The 15,745-nt window shown below is 42.5% G+C and overlaps 1 protein-coding gene across 10 annotated transcripts in view; it reads right to left on the bottom strand.

The window, feature by feature from the left end:
- Positions 1 to 293: 293 nt before the first annotated feature.
- Positions 294 to 15,745, bottom strand: part of OSBPL3 (oxysterol binding protein like 3) — a 176,180-nt gene continuing 160,728 nt past the window's right edge. For all 10 annotated transcript variants that reach the window (XM_064575146.1, XM_064575152.1, XM_064575147.1 and 7 more), the window contains 5 exons: positions 14,742 to 14,886; positions 11,688 to 11,832; positions 7,554 to 7,680; positions 6,200 to 6,322; positions 294 to 4,110 (listed from right to left, as the gene is read on the bottom strand). In XM_064575146.1, the coding sequence (XP_064431216.1) occupies positions 4,014 to 4,110; positions 6,200 to 6,322; positions 7,554 to 7,680; positions 11,688 to 11,832; positions 14,742 to 14,886 (637 nt within the window). In that variant the 3' untranslated portion in view covers positions 294 to 4,013. The remainder of the gene's footprint in view (positions 4,111 to 6,199; positions 6,323 to 7,553; positions 7,681 to 11,687; positions 11,833 to 14,741; positions 14,887 to 15,745) is intronic.

The following is a 15,745-nucleotide window of genomic DNA, read 5'->3' as shown; positions in this document are numbered from 1 at the left end:
CACACAGAAAAACCTCTTTCCATAGTCTGCTGGGGTAAACACAGGGCGCTCCTTGGGGGCTGTCTGGGGCTCCAGCTGCCTCAGGTCCCCCTCCTAAGGGCTGAGGGACCTACATTTGTAGTATGGCAACTTTATGGTTTCCCAGTTTATGTCCCAGGGTATTCTTATTTCAAATCTCTATCACATTAGATAACCAGGCATGTTTCTTCCTCAAAAGAGCCTAGCTTAGCGTCTTGTTCCCCTTCAGCAGCCACTAATACCCATTAACCTGGAAAAACAAAGACAAAGGTGGCCCTTTTTCCATGTTGTTTATTCACCGTCAACTAGCTACATGAGGGGGATAAACAAATGAGTACGAAGTTTTTGGGGAGAATGGGGTATATAGGCGGAAGGGTGGGATTTAAACAGAAAATAATCTTACACACAGCTAGATAGAAGATTAACAGGTATCCTTTTTTTTTTTTTTTTTTAAAGTATCCTCTGAGGGTAATGGAGGAAGATAAAATCATCATTAGCAACTTATCATTGCGTAACTCAAAACAAAAGTCTCAGAAAATGGTTTGCATTTTCTGTCATGATTTAAAGATACTCTTGTGATAAATATTTCCAACACAGAAAAATAAAGACTAACACCAAGTAACAGATTTATACAACGCAGAGGGAAGTTGAGCGCATGAAAATAGCTATCATCTGGTAGCAAAAATAGATTTATGCCAATGTTAATATCAAAATGAAAGACATTCAAATGAATTATGCCAATACATTGGAACTATTATTCCTAACATCGTAAGAACAACTTTATTGCTCCTATTCATAACTAAAAGGCCGGAGAAAATTCTATGATAGCTTGAGGGCATAATATAATTAACTCATGGACTATGTGGTAGGCCTACAGCAAGGTTCAATAGCCAAATAAAAACTTTATTCTTTTTCTTTTAGGGTTGACACTGTTTATAGTAGAACAAGACCACTCATCATAAATCTGGAAAATACAGATGAGGGACAGTCCTTGAAGCCCAAGCAAGTGATTTACTGGAAGTAATTAAAGGTAGAACATGAGAAAAGCAGCAGTTCAAATGAAGTAAACATGAAGAGATTTTTTTTGTTTTGTTTTTTTAGCTTGTATACTTTTCTCTTCCAGAGAGCCCCACAGGAAGCACACAAAGACTGTGGGCTATTGGGGCACTCTAGGGACTTGATGGAGGATTGGACTGTTGGCCTAAAGTGCACTCTGGCTGTTCAGTTAGTCCCGGAAGCAGCCTGACTTCTGGGAGGTGAAGAGCAGGGAGAGTCGTGCTGGGATTCTGATGATTACATTTGACTCCGGGAAATACCAGCCGAGGCTCTGGCGCCTGCAGCTGGAAGGGATCTGCTGCCAGGCTACACAGGAGGCTGCTGGACTCTTCCAGAATGATCTGCAGCTTGGGGTAATCAATAGAGGCCACGGGCACATATGAAGTACAAGGTAGTCGACTGCTCACAGTCCCGTTTCCAAGAATATATATGTTAATTTGCCATCAATTTGGGATGGAATAATCAGGAAGAAAAGGGAGGTTTAAGCATGTATCTCAGATGGCGTAGTGATTGCAATGATTGAATTGGGGTTTTCAAAGTCCAGAAAGTTAAACTCTACCTCCATTCTTCCCAAAGAATGCCATGTTTCAGTTTTCTTTGTCTTAAAAGTAGAAAATGCCCCAGAAACACAAATGAGATGGGAAGGTGCTATTGAGGATAGGGACTGAAGGAAGAAAGAAGCCATTTCCCCCTCAAGGTAGTTTTAAGACTCTAATAACAGGATGCATCACTAAGCTGTTTAAATTTCAGAAACGCCCTTTATAGGGCTGGTACTGACTCGTAGCTTTTTAAATTTGCATATAGTTCTGTGTCATATTCTAATTTATCACCACTTCCATCTCAAATAAGATGACTACAATGGTGGTATTTGGTCCATTTATCCTTGTGATTCCAAAATAAAGCATAAAGTCAATTGAAATAACAGCAGTGGGACAATTAAAAAATTCCCAGATACTGTATGACAGAGCTACATGCCTTCAGGCTGCATGTCTTGTTTTTGTTGTGCTGGGTTTCTGTTTGTTTGTTTGTTTGTCTTTCTGGAGCCAGCTTCTAGAGGAGGCCTGTTTGGTAGTCAGTATTGCTAAAAGTCTACATTTTCCTTCATAATTTGAAAACTAGATTTGGTTTTCCCTTGAGTATCCTTAAATCTACAGCCTGCTTTTTCCTGTCTGTGAGGAGAATTTGGATACATGCTTGAAAAGAAAAGAACAAAGCATATATACCAAAGAATTTGATGGTGTCATCGAAACTGCCTAGAAATGGAAATGATATTCGCATTGTATTCATCTTGACTCCTTGATTTGGAAGGAATGAATGTCATATTTAATGAGCTATGTATTGTTTTTAAATGCTAATCACTTGCAGATTCCAAAAGGCTACTAACCCACTTTAAAACTCTCCATTTTGAAAATGCAATGCTGTCCAACTACTTGGTTATTTGGTGTGACCCTGAAAAAATCATGCATTCTTTTTTACCATTATTATTCTACTTTTCATTCATAGAATTCTACATGCTCTGAAATGCTTTAAATATCCGTTAAGTGTTTTCTGGAGAAATCTTTTTACTACACCATTATACTTGATATTCCATAGGATTATTATGGACATCAGAGTAAAAGGCTTAAAAATTAGGCTTTGGTTTTAATGTAATCTGGGCAGAAGTTGGCATTGCTTTGATAACACTTCAACTACTGCACAAATTGTATTATTGTACTTTAACATTTAAAATGACAAAGTTTCCCCTTCTAGTAGTTATAATCTGTATTATTTAAGACTGCTGCAAAACTCACAAGAGTGAAATGAGTAAGAAGTATAGGAAAGAGATAAGTCAAACCTTTATCAGAACACAACACAAAGGAAGAACATCAATTCTCTACATTTATCTATAAGGCAGATGGTCAAACTTTTTATACAAGATCTAAAATATGGTGTTATTAAGAGGTAGAAAACACCAAAACAGTATTTAAGAAAAACTTGTTGAGTTATTTAAAATAATCAGTTATTTTGCTAAACTTTTAGAAAGTCAAACTGTTGTGTGGAATGCACTGTACGTTTTAGACTAAACTGGAACATTCCATACTCAACAGAGCTGTGGTAAAGTGTGGGGAAACTGGGGGTGGGAGTGAGATGCGAAAAACAGTTTAACTTGTCAAGAGTTCCGTTCTCACTAAGGAGAAATCTCCTACTGTGTCTCTGGGATGCCCCTATAGCATTTAATTAATGGGAATTTCTCAGACTGATGACAATTTCTCTGCCTAACAGGGTACACTTTTGCACATAAGGCAATACTCCTCTAGTGAGGGATGAGCTCAAATGCTTTCTCCTCTTCAGGAAGGTGCCATATCTATCTGATAGAAAAACACACATTCCACTAATCTTATACCATCCTCCCAACCACCAAAATGCAAATGCAAATATTCTTCAGACTCCAGCACCAGCAGAATTGTTCTGTATGAGCAATTCAAGAGCTGTCGGAGGCAAAAAGATATCTGAGCTACCAAATTAAACCTGGGTAGCTTATGCATGAGTGAGTAACCCTGGGTATCCGTATTTCTTAATGCACCTGGGAGAGATAAATTTTTTTCTCCAACACAATTTTATAAGGCATAAATTTAATTTGAATTTTCCTAACCTTTGGAAAATTAGTGTTAAAGCTTCTTTTTTAACCCACACGTTAACATTCAATCTTTCATTTTTATTAAATAGTTTATATATAAAATGAAATATCAAGGTGTTCTACGTTCATATAAACAATCGTGATAACATTTGAAATTGTAAAGAAACCTACTGAAGAAAATACATACTTAAATACTTACAATGCTAAGCTAAGCACAGGCGATCATTCTAAGTAATTTCTTTTAAATACACAGACACAGGTGTGTGGCTTCGGAAAGCAAACACAGGAGAAGTAGAAGGGTGTATCATTCTTCTTTCCTTTTTCACCATAAGACAGGATGGTCCAGTTTGGAAAAACCAAGATCTTTTCTAAGTTCTAAATAGGTGCCGTTGCTCACCCAGGAGTCATCGTTGGATTTTCTGCAAAAGATAAAAAGAATTTCTTGAAGGCTATTGAAAATACTGTCATAACCCCTCTTTCCCTTTCCCTCTTTTCTTCCCCCCCCCACCCTGGGCCTGGCTGTCATTCCATGTGCATATACAATATCCCTGACAGTCTCATACGGGGACTGTGAGGGAACAGGAAGCCCGGAAACGATTTTGTTACTTCTGACTTCGGCTTCTCAAACTTAGAGGCTGCGAAAAATGGTGCTTCTGAGAGAAGCATGGATAAGGGAAGAGTCTGTCATACATAAAACGTGGCTGGGATGACGGCCACCACCTTGGGTGTGACTATGTAAAAGCTACAAATCAACCAGGTTGTTCATATCAAGTTATAAGTTAGCATTAAAAACAGAAGGAATTAGAAGACGTAAGAGTCAGGAGACTCTTGGTTCACTATTCTTTGAATAGATAATATATTAGATAGATAAAAATTCAGAAGGTCCAAAAGCGTGGATAGTAGAAGTCTTCTTTCTATTCCTATCTCCCAGACTCCAGTCCTTTTTCTTCAGAGGCAACGATCTTAGAAGCTTCACTCTTTCAGAGAAATTTCATGCATGTATGAGCATGCATGCATACACACCCACACTCCACCCCTCTCCCATTTTTTACACAATGACAGCCCTGGATGGCGTCCTACCCCTTGAGTTTTTGACATAACAATATCTACTGGAGATCATTTTCCACTGTCACAATAAGGTCAGCAAACTATAGCCCAACGGCCACATCCAGCCTTCTGCCTACCTTCGTATTATTGCGTTTTTTTTTTTTAATTGAAGTATAATGAACATACAATGTTATATTAGTTTTAGGTATACAACATATTGATTCAACAGTTCTATACATGTCATTATATCAGTGGTCACCACAGTAAGTGTAGTCACCATCTGCCACCATACATTATTATAATATTATTGACTACATTCCCTGTGCCGTGTTGTTCATCTCTGTGACTTATTCATAGATAGATCCCCCTTTAACCTTAATCCCTTTTTACTGGACCACCACCATGCCCATTCGCTTCACTATTGTCTATGGCTGCCTTTATGTTGCACAGTGGGCTTGGGTAATTACCACTAAGACCTTACAGCCTGCAGAGCTAACAATATTTACCATTTGTCTTTTATAGGACAAGTTTGGTGACTCCGGCAGTAGGGAATCCTGATTTCTTTTTAAACAGTTGCATGATATTCCATTGTAGAAATGGACCACAATTTAACAGGTACCTTACTGGTGAGCCTTTAGGAGGTACTGTGGTCCATTAAAACACAATGACAACCAAAAACAAAAAAAAAAAACCCAAACAACAAAGCTCTGGCTGCTCTGAAAAGTAAGAGAGGGGTGGAACCGGCAGGGCAAGAATCGGCTGCTTTCCTCTGTGGGCCTCGTTTGTTTATTTATTTTTTTAAGGAACAAACAAAAAAGCCCCCCAAACCGTACAGAGCCCTGGCATGTAGGCAGGAGGGCCAGGCCCCAGTCCAGGACATTTCACTGGGGCCTTCTGTAGATTTCTTCTCAGTTACTATGAAAGGGGGTGGAGCGCCGATGGTCTCTGATGCCCCTTCTAAATCTTTTTTTTTTTTTTTTTTTTTAAGATTTTATTTATTTGACAGAGACAGCGAGAGAGGGAACACAAGCAGGGGGAGTGGGAGAGGGAGAAGCAGGCTTCCCGCCAAGCAGGGAGCCCGATGTGGGCCTCGATCCTAGGACCCTGGGATCATGACCTGAGCCGAAGGCAGTTGCTTAATCAACTGAGCCACCCAGGTGCCCCGCCCCTTCTAAATCCTTACGTCTACTTTTAACAAGACCTTGAATGGCAAGTTATTTTAAAATGAATAGTAAATGTTCCACATCCAAACTGAAGTGTTCTGGAACTTCTGCAAACCAAGCATTAGACTCCTTGCACGTGCCATTTTTCCAGAGGAGAGGTTTTAGCACTCCGGATCAAGAAAGACGCCAAGAACGCTCGCATTTGGGGAGGGGATGCGGGCGTCCCCTCCCTTCGTCCAGAAGCCTCAGGTGTCGCCAGTCCCTGTCAGCCCAGGACCCGCGTGATGGGCGCGCGCACCTGAAAAACCGGGGCTGGTGCTCCACGCAGTTTTCTTCTAAGACCCGCCGCCTTTCTCTCTGCAGCTGTTCGATCCTCTGCTTTTGTATTTCAGCCTCTTCTATGTTCCCTTCTTCGAGGAACCTGGGGCAGTGAGGGGGAAAATAACGGAACACAAATGCCAAGAAAATACTGTCATTGTGACTACTCGAATTGTGTCTAGAACTGGAGATTCAATATGCTTCCCTATCCATAAGAACCCTCTCCAACCCTAAAAATGGTATTTTGCGGTACTTAGGGAAGATATTCTTTGTGGAATTGGTGATACATACGTGGTTCAAAAAATTGTATCTATAAAGAGGAATCTGTCCCTTTCGTCCCCATCTCTCATCCCACCTGCTTCCTCACCACTCCCTTTCCCGGGAGCCTCAGAACACATCAGACTGTTGAATCTTTGCTGGCTGGTAGGTGAAGAATTGGTATGTCAACATGTTTTTAAACATATGCATTTCTTTCAGTGAGACTGAGCATCTTTTCATATGTTTATGAGAGAGCTGCAGTTCCTATTTTGTGAACAGTTCATTTTCCTGTGTCCATTTTTTTAATGAGTTCATCTTGATTTCTGGAACCAATTCATGAAATGAGTTGCAAACATAGATTTCTTAGTTTGTCATTTATCTATTTAATTCTGGGTATGTATATATATGTATATATACACTTATGTATATGTGTATGTATACACATATGTATACATACACATACACACAAAAATATAAAAAATATATTAAAAATATAAAAATATATATAAATGTATATATACATATTTTTTACTTTGCCATGAAGAAGGGTTTTTTTTTCTTAAATAAAGCCAAATATATGTATATTTTTTTCCTTTCTGGGTTTGGAGTCTTAAATTAGGTCCAAGGGCAGAGATAATTATGTCCATTTTACAGAATAGGAAACCGGGACTAAGAAAGTTTACACAGCTTATTGCCAGCAAACGTAGGATCAGAAGTTAGATTTTTATGCACCAAAATAATTTAAATCTGAGGGGTTAGGGAGCTGGGTGCTTTTCACTCTTTCAGATACACAATAAGTTCTGTATTATTGGATGCAATAAAACTCTTAAAAATAAATACTTTTTCGGATATTTCGATTGAAATAAGGCTCTACTGATGAATAAAGGTCAGGCCACCCGTAGAATTAAGCTGGGCTCCCTTCCTTCCAGGACATGATTGTTGCAAGGCCCCCGAGGCCTCTACTCCTGATGACACTGTCTCTCTCGGGCACCTCTGGTGGTCTGGGAGTTGTTAGTAAGACTTTTCATAAGGAGTTTTACATCTCTGGAGATAAAGATCTTTTAAAAAGTGCTTACCTTTGGTCTGGTCTAAATCGAGTGTCAGTAGGTGGTAATAAAGACTTTGACAATGGGTCCATTTCATTTAATTCCAGGGCAAACTGTGTGAAGCCATAATATTGCTCATAGCCCTTTGGCATGGGATCTAAAAGAAAAAGAAATCATTCATCTCTAACTTGCCTTCCATTTACATTACATTTTAATTCCTTCACCTTTTTCATCTCAGATCAGCTATAATTTTTCTCTCTCAGCTCTAAATCCTCCCATTTCTAGTAAAGTATTCTGGCTAACAAACTGGTGGTGAATGTTCCTCTATAAATCTTTTTCTCTAGAAGTTTTCTTCTACCTACAAGGATCAGACCTCTTTTGTGTGGCCATATAGGGAATTCATGTAATGCCATTTAGTTTTTATACTGTGTAAGCTATAAAAATAATTTGTTACAGGGCGCCTGGGTGCCTCAGTTGGTTAAGCGACTGCCTTCAGCTCAGGTCATGATCCCAGGGTCCTGGGATCGAGTCCCGCATCGGGCTCCCCGCTCTGCGGGGAGCCTGCTTCTCCCTCTCCCACTCCCCCTGCTTGTGTTCCCTCTCTCGCTGTGTCTCTCTCTGTCAAATAAATAAATAAAATCTTTAAAAAATAAATAAAGAAATAAAATAAAATAAAAATAATTTTTTACAAAAATAAACACGTTAAGGGGCGCCTGGGTGGCTCAGTCGTTAAGCGTCTGCCTTTGGCTCAGGTCATGTTCCCAGTGTCCTGGGATCGAGCCCCGCATCGGGCTCCCTGCTCTGCGGGAAGCCTGCTTCTCCCTCTCCCACTCCCCTTGCTTGTGTTCCCTCTCTCGCTGTGTCTCTGTCAAATAAATAAAATCTTTAAAAAATAATAATAAACACGTTAAAAAGAACCCTGGGTCCATTTTTTCCGGACGAACAAGACTCTCACTCTGGCGAATCCATTTTTCATTTAAGAGATGTCAAATCCTCCTGGAACTCTGTCTAGTTCCTAGAGTAGTGTGGAACCCATAGCAAGTGGTCAAGGTTATTCTTCTCTTCCATGCCTGCCCTTCTTTTTAACCAATTCTTGTCCCTCCAAATCTTACATATTTAAATTTAAATCTAGTTCAGCTGAAGCCAGGAGTAAACATGGGATTATACCAGCAGAAATGCTGCCTGATGTGAAGGGGACAGAGAAAATAGGACCGAATGAAGTAAGGCTGTTGGACTACTGCCATTCTACAGGATGGGACCATCCAGCTCTCCAGCTGCGAACATGTTGTTATCATTCAAGTAAAGGGAAGAACGAGTGAAGGTGATTCAGAGATCATCAGAGCTGCCCTTCCCACCACAGGCCCAGACTACACAGGCCAGGGGCGGGGGGGAGGCTGCCTCCACCTTTCAAAGGGTGGGGCCACTGCTGCAGTTTCGACCTGCCATGCTGCCACCACCCAGAGCCTTGGGGGCCTTGGGAGCAGGGCCACTGCCCCAGCGGATCCAGAGGGCGGGGCATTGAGCCAAAAATTATCATCTGCTGTCTTAGGATCTAATGGCATTTTTCTTTTTTTTTTTTTTTAAAGATTTTATTTATTTATTTGACAGAGAAAGACAGCGAGAGAGGGAACACAAGCAGGGGGAGTGGGAGAGGGAGAAGCAGGCTTCCCGCCGAGCAGGGAGCCCGATGCGGGGCTCGATCCCAGGACCCTGAGATCATGACCTGAGCCGAAGGCAGACGCTTAACCGACTGAGCCACCCAGGCACCCCTAATGGCATTTTTTTTACTGGGTTTTGGACTTATCTGGTAGCCATCACCCCTTTCTTCTTTCCTATTTCTCCTTTCTGGAATGGGAATTATCCTACGGGTGTCCTGCCATTGTATTTAGAAGCACATTTTGGCTTCATGGGTTCACAGCGGAGATGAATTATACTTCAAGTCTTACCCATACCTGATTTAGATGATATTTAGCTGAGACTTTGGATTTTAGACTTTAGAGTTGATGCTGGAATGAGTTAAGATTTAGGGGGCTGTTAGGATGGAATAAATATTTTACATGTAAGAAGGGTGTGGTTTGCGGGGGCCAGGGGCACTGTCATGGGCTGAATGTTTGTATCTTTCCAAAATTCATATGTTGAAGCCCTACCCTTTCCTATGGCTGTATTTGGAGAAGGAGCCTAAGAAAGGAATTGAGGTTAAATAAGGTTGAACGGGTGCAGCCCTGATCTAGTGGCTGACTGCAAGCCAAGAACACGCTCTCACCAGAACCCAAATTTGCCAGCACCTTGGTCTTTGATTTCCCAGCCTCTAGAACTGTAAGAAAACACATTTCTGTTGTTTAAATCACCTGATCTGTGGTATTTTTTATAGCAGCCCAAGTGGTCTAATCCAAGTGTATTGCTCTAACTTGAATCCCAACTAAAAATCAAGCTAAAAATACCAAGTTTCCATATTGAGTAAACCAAATGCAGGCTAATAAAATCCACTCCTAGCCTAGCAGGAGTTACTCTCATGTACGAATACAAACACTTTCCCTGAACTATTCTGCAAACCCAGTTTTCCAAGCTTCAGGAGTCCTTTCTGTCTAATTCTAACTCTAATCCTCCATGTACCCTAGTCATGAGAATCGTAGCAAAGCTTCCTACTGTGCCTTCAAAAATCCAGCCCAGTCTCCCAACCACCGGAGTAAAGACAGTGGTTCTTCTTGAAGATGGGCCAGGGATGCTCATGGCCAAGGCAGAAACCAAAGTCAGTGAGCAACAACAACAAGCGTAACAGTTCACACCCACCATGTGCTTTGTCAAGGTGCTACTATAACATCCCAAAGAGGAAGGCAATTTTCATCTCTGATACATACTTTAAGCAAAGGACAGTGAGGGTCTCTCTGAACTTCTAAAGCTTGGAAGGTGGCCACTGGTGCCAATTCATTCTGGCTTCATGGCCATCCCTGGGACCATATATGGTTGCTACCCAGTGAAAGAGACACTGTTGGTTGCTTACCCTACATTTATTTCCCTTTCTTACTTGCTAATGGGAAACTGATCTGTTCATGTGGCATTGTGTCCTCCCTTGGGGGTGAATCTAAGCCCATCTGAATCTCTTCTGTCTACCCAGTTGCCCCTGAGTGGCTCAAGGATGGGTTTGGACCCACTTGAGGCTGACAAGACTTAATGATACATTTGCTGGGGAATCCTAGTAAATATTTCCTGAAAAAAAGAGAGACACAAGAGAAGACAACTCTTTTGTTCTCGCTTCTCTCCTGCTTAGTGACCTGTCATATGGGGATATGGTCTTGAATCATGATAAATATTTTACATCCATGAGGGGACACATCACTGCCGTATTGGGACTGGAGGATTGTGTCGTCAGTGGTCTGTGCTCTTGACAAAGGTAACGTTGCCTGTATAACAACCGTGGGGCCATCCAACCCCTTACTTGCTAAGTAATAGCACACATCCTAATGGTTTAAGTTACTACTAGAATGGTTTTTTGTCTTATTTTGATCAGCCTAAAGCATACTAATGGTGGTATCTCAGAATAATCATTTATAATATGGCCAAGACTTAGAAATATACTTATCAGATTAGAAGATGGACAAAAGTCTTAAAATGTCTTGGGGGACATGTTATGAAGGTTTGGCTTCCCTAGCCCTCCCCATAGCTGCTTCCAGGGCTCAGTATTTTCTAGAATTACAGGAGAGATCAGAGTGGCTAATGGTATTGGGTGAATCTGGGCGACCCGTAACTTTATAGAAGCCCCAGGTCACTCTACTTGTCTAGTAACAGTTTTCTCTTTATTCGTTCTTACTCTAGAATGACCTCTTGTACTTCACTGCCACTGCTTCTCAGCGCCCAGGAGAGGCACAGGGGTGATGTGTGTAGCCTGAAAGACCTCCTCGGACAGAGTAACCGTGGATGAGCCATGGCTTTGCTCTGGGATGAAGAAGCCAGGACCTAGCAGACCACCTGAGGTGTTGGTGATAAGCATGAGGATGAGTTTGAGATAGGCCTAGTGAATGAAAGAGGGGCTGGTGGCTCGAACAGAGTTCAAAGCTGGTAGAGGCTGGAGACCCTAGAGGGCGGACATTGATGCCAGCCCACCCGCAGTTCCTCTGGCCATGCCCCCCGACCCCTGGCCCGAGGCTGATTAATCGGGGTACTGACTCGCTCTCCAGACACAAGCGGACGAAGAGGAGCCACCGCAGTAGATGCTTTCATGCCATTTCCCAAAGAGCCGATGCACCGCTTTTCCATTCTTGTCAAATACTGTACCTTCAATCTCACGGGCATTAGTGCTCCAGTATTTCGCCTAGGATTCAAATGAGAGTTAGCAGTTTAGTACTTTGGAGTCAACTTATTACAGATATTAAGAGAGAAACAAAAGTAAAGGAAAAAAAAAAAAGCCATAGGAATGATTCTACATTGCATATAATTTGCCAGTTCCGGGTTCTGGCTTTTTTTAAAATCATACTTTTAATTACTTAATAAAATTTAACATCTAACCCTTTATTTATTTATAGTTTGCAACACAACAATCAACATTTGTGAGAGATACAGGTTTTTCCCCCTACTTTTGTTACATACAACATCAGAAGGAAAGGCTCAGGTCTCACACATCGGCCAAGTAATGCGGTTGGCTCTTAAACCCCCTCCCCCGCCCCCCCCGCCCCCCCCGGAATAGCTGTTCTGTGGATGTCACCATGGCTCTATTACAATTTCAGAGAAAAGTAACTCATATATATTTTTTCTCGACAGGAACCAGACAGTCTTTTGTAAACCAATAAAGGAGGCTCCTTTGTAAAGCAACCAATTTTCTGTTTCTCCCATCATTTCTCCCCCAAACTAGATTTGTTCATCCAATCCACTGGAACGTGATGCGACCCATATTTACCCTGTGGATTGGTCCTGATCTGAGAGCAGCTCAGTCCAGCTCAGCCTTGTGGGTTTTATACAGTACCGCAAGCTGGCCAGCAGAGGGGGTCGAACTCCCTAGAGTGGACGTTTCCCTGCCAAGTCACCCAACTACCTGCCTGCCCTAAAAAATCTCTAGGAAAGAATGGAAGGCATTACTTCATAAATCAAAACTCCTAGTGCTATTTTCATCCAAAACAGAATCCGTATTTGGAAGCCAATAAAGTTGAGCAGCATTTTGGGGCCATATTCTGGTGGTTTGGTTTCCCCATTTTATGTCTGTGGGGAAGATGGGAGGAAGGACAGAGGACAGCAACATCACAGAGCTGCATCAGAAACATAAACCTGAGGTCTCTACTCACGTAAAAATGGAGGAAAAGGGAAACAAATGCTGTCTAGGTTCTTAAGTTTATTTGGAAGCAGGAGTCAGATTTTCTGTTACAGATACTTGCTGACAAATCCAATGCTGGCAATATGGTGGGATGCCACAGAGGAAGGTGGTGCATCTGGGAAGGGCTACATCTGCTTTCAGATTCTCTTTCAACACTGGGGGCACACCCAATGTTCTAATTCCCTCCTCTCTCATAGCCACAGAAATCGATCCTCTGGCCCTAAGTGTGTGAGTACCAGGTGGATGGTAGAAAGGGGACTCGAGCACATTTTCTTGGGGGGAGCTGCGGAGAAGCAGGTGCCCTCACCTGGACGGGGGCATATATCCCTACTCCAGGTTGCCTTTTCTTCTTTTTGCAGAGAGACTCCATGAAGTTTTCGAGGCAGGTTCATTTTTATTTCACCCCAAACACTATTAGCTTTTTATCTGTCTACATCCCAGTCTGAATTATAGGATATAAGAACGACCCCAGTCCACCTCTCCATAATGTCCCCCAGCAGCTATAGGTGGTGTGGAGAGGTACTGCATGAAATTCCACAATTAGAGCCTCATCTCTCTGCTTAGGATTTTGACCTTAATTAAATGCAAATACTCCTTTAAGACCATTTTAAATACATGAAATTTTTAAGGGCAAGAGGAATCTAAGGGACTCAAAGCACTTGGAAAGTTAAGCAGACTATTCCATGCTTTTGCCTTTGGCCAATCTGTTCATTTACCCTACGAATGTTCATGAGCCTTTCCACACATCAGCCTCCAGCAGTGAGCAAGATTAGATCAGGCTTTTGCTTTTCCAGACTCAGGGACGGTGAGGAGGGTGTGGGGAACAGAAAATGAAAATCCCCAAGTAAACCAACAGTGAGCAAGTTAACTCTGGGTGGGAAGAAACACTTTGAAGAAAATGGGATGTGACAGAAAGTGACTAAAAAGGCAGGGCTGATGACGGAAGGATCTGGGGAAAGGGATCCAAGCAGAAGGAGGGGGAGAGAGGAGAGCCAATGTGGTCAGAGGATGGTGGGGAAGGAAGGGGAGGAGGGGGTGGTGGGAGCTGAGACTGGAGAGAAAGGAGTGGGGGTGTGCGTGCACGCATGCAGACCTATGCACATATAGGTAGGGGTGTGTGCCTACAGCCATGTGTAGGCTTGTGTGTTCATATAGGTGTGCATGTGCGTGCGCGTGTGTGAACATATGGGGTGGGTGGGCAGCGCATACCACACAGGGGCTTGTGGGCATGGTCAGGAGGCAGGCTTTTGTACTGGGAAAGATGGAAGTTGTAGGGGGGGCCTTCTGTGATATACAGCATGACTTTCTTTTTTTAAATTCTAGTAAAATATACATAACAAAATGTACCCCTTTAACCATTTCTAAGCATACAATTCAGTGACATTAAGCACATTCACAGTGTTGTGCAACCATTATCATGATATATTTCCAGAACTTTTTTCATCTTCCCAAACTGAAACCGTGTGTCCATTAAACACCAACTCCCATTCCCCAACCCCCCAGCCCCTGGTATCACCATTCTACTTTTTGTCCCTAGGAGTCTGACTGCTCTAGGTACCCCACAAGTGGGGTCATACAGTATTTGTCCTTTCGTGTCTGGCTTCTTACACTGAGCATAATGTCTTCAAGGTTCATCCATATTGTAGCATGATGAATTATGTTTTAAAAGGGTCCCTCTGGCTACTGCCTTGAGGATAGACCATAGCGGAATACAAGTGGAAGGAGAGAGGCCAGAGGGGCCATGGTCCTGATCCAGGTGAGAGACGTTGGGAGGGGGGACACCAGGGAGCTCCTGGCATTGTTTGTCCGATGGCACAAAGGGGAAGGTGAGACGTTCCCTGAGATATCCTGTGCCCTTGGGCCCCAGCTCTGCCAAGGCCTTTCTAGGGTCGAGCTCACGGGGCCACCTGGGTTACCTTTATAAAATTCACTTTGCAGTGGCAGGAGTCATCATTCAGGTTCTTGATGACAATCTCTCCGTAGTGCTCAATCCATCTCTGCCCACTTAAGATGTTATGGATGCAAGAGGTCACTTTGTTCCACTCAAAATGATCTCCAAAGCTGAAAAGGAGGAAACAGTGACATTAACAATTCCCAGAAGAGCCAGCAGCAAATGCAAACAAATATAGCTATTTAAAAAAAATAAGTCACAGGATGAATTACTCATTTCTTCATTTATGGAACCAACACTGACTGAGGGCCGAAGCCGTGCTGGGCCTCGTGAGCTTCCGCTCTCTGAGGAGACACGAAGGCACAGCGGGCCACAGCAGGCCACAGTGGGCAGGGTCAGGCACTCCGGAAGCTGCCAGGGATTTCACTAGAAGCTGGCGATCTCCTGGAAAAACCCATTCTCTCTTTTGACAGAGGAGAAAACTGAGAGCCAGAGGTGATTTGTCTAAGTTATCAGACTAGAAAAGGGAAGAGGCAATGGGGAAGGTGTGGTGATCTCACAATCTCTCTCTTTACACACACACATACATGAATACACACATCTATATGTGTACATATGTATACACGTGTGTGTGTGTGTATATATATGCAGAGACACATATCTATCATATATAAATCTTAAGATACACATGTCTTGGGGTGCCTGGGTGGCTCAGTCGTTAAGTGTCTGCCTTCGGCTCAGGTCATGATACCAGGGTCCTGGGATTGAGCCCCGCATCGGGCTCCCTGCTCGGCGGGAAGCCTGCTTCTCCCTCTCCCACTCCCCCTGCTTGTGTTCCCTCTCTTGCTGTCTCCTTCTCTGTCAAATCAATAAATAAAATCTTAAAAAAAAAAAAGATACATGTCTTAAACCTTTTTATGATGAGTTAAGTATTCAGGTACTACTCACAGAGTCCTATAACAGTTATGAGGATAATGGTAATAAGACCAAACACTTAACATGGCGTAGGCTCTGGGCCAAGTACTTTTT

This window comes from Mirounga angustirostris, unplaced genomic scaffold (genome assembly GCF_029215605.1).
Source record: "Mirounga angustirostris isolate CCGP_5_RB_7025 unplaced genomic scaffold, mMirAng1.0.hap1 SCAF_12, whole genome shotgun sequence".
Taxonomy (NCBI): domain Eukaryota; kingdom Metazoa; phylum Chordata; class Mammalia; order Carnivora; family Phocidae; genus Mirounga; species Mirounga angustirostris.
This window is presented reverse-complemented; position numbering and strand designations above follow the sequence as displayed.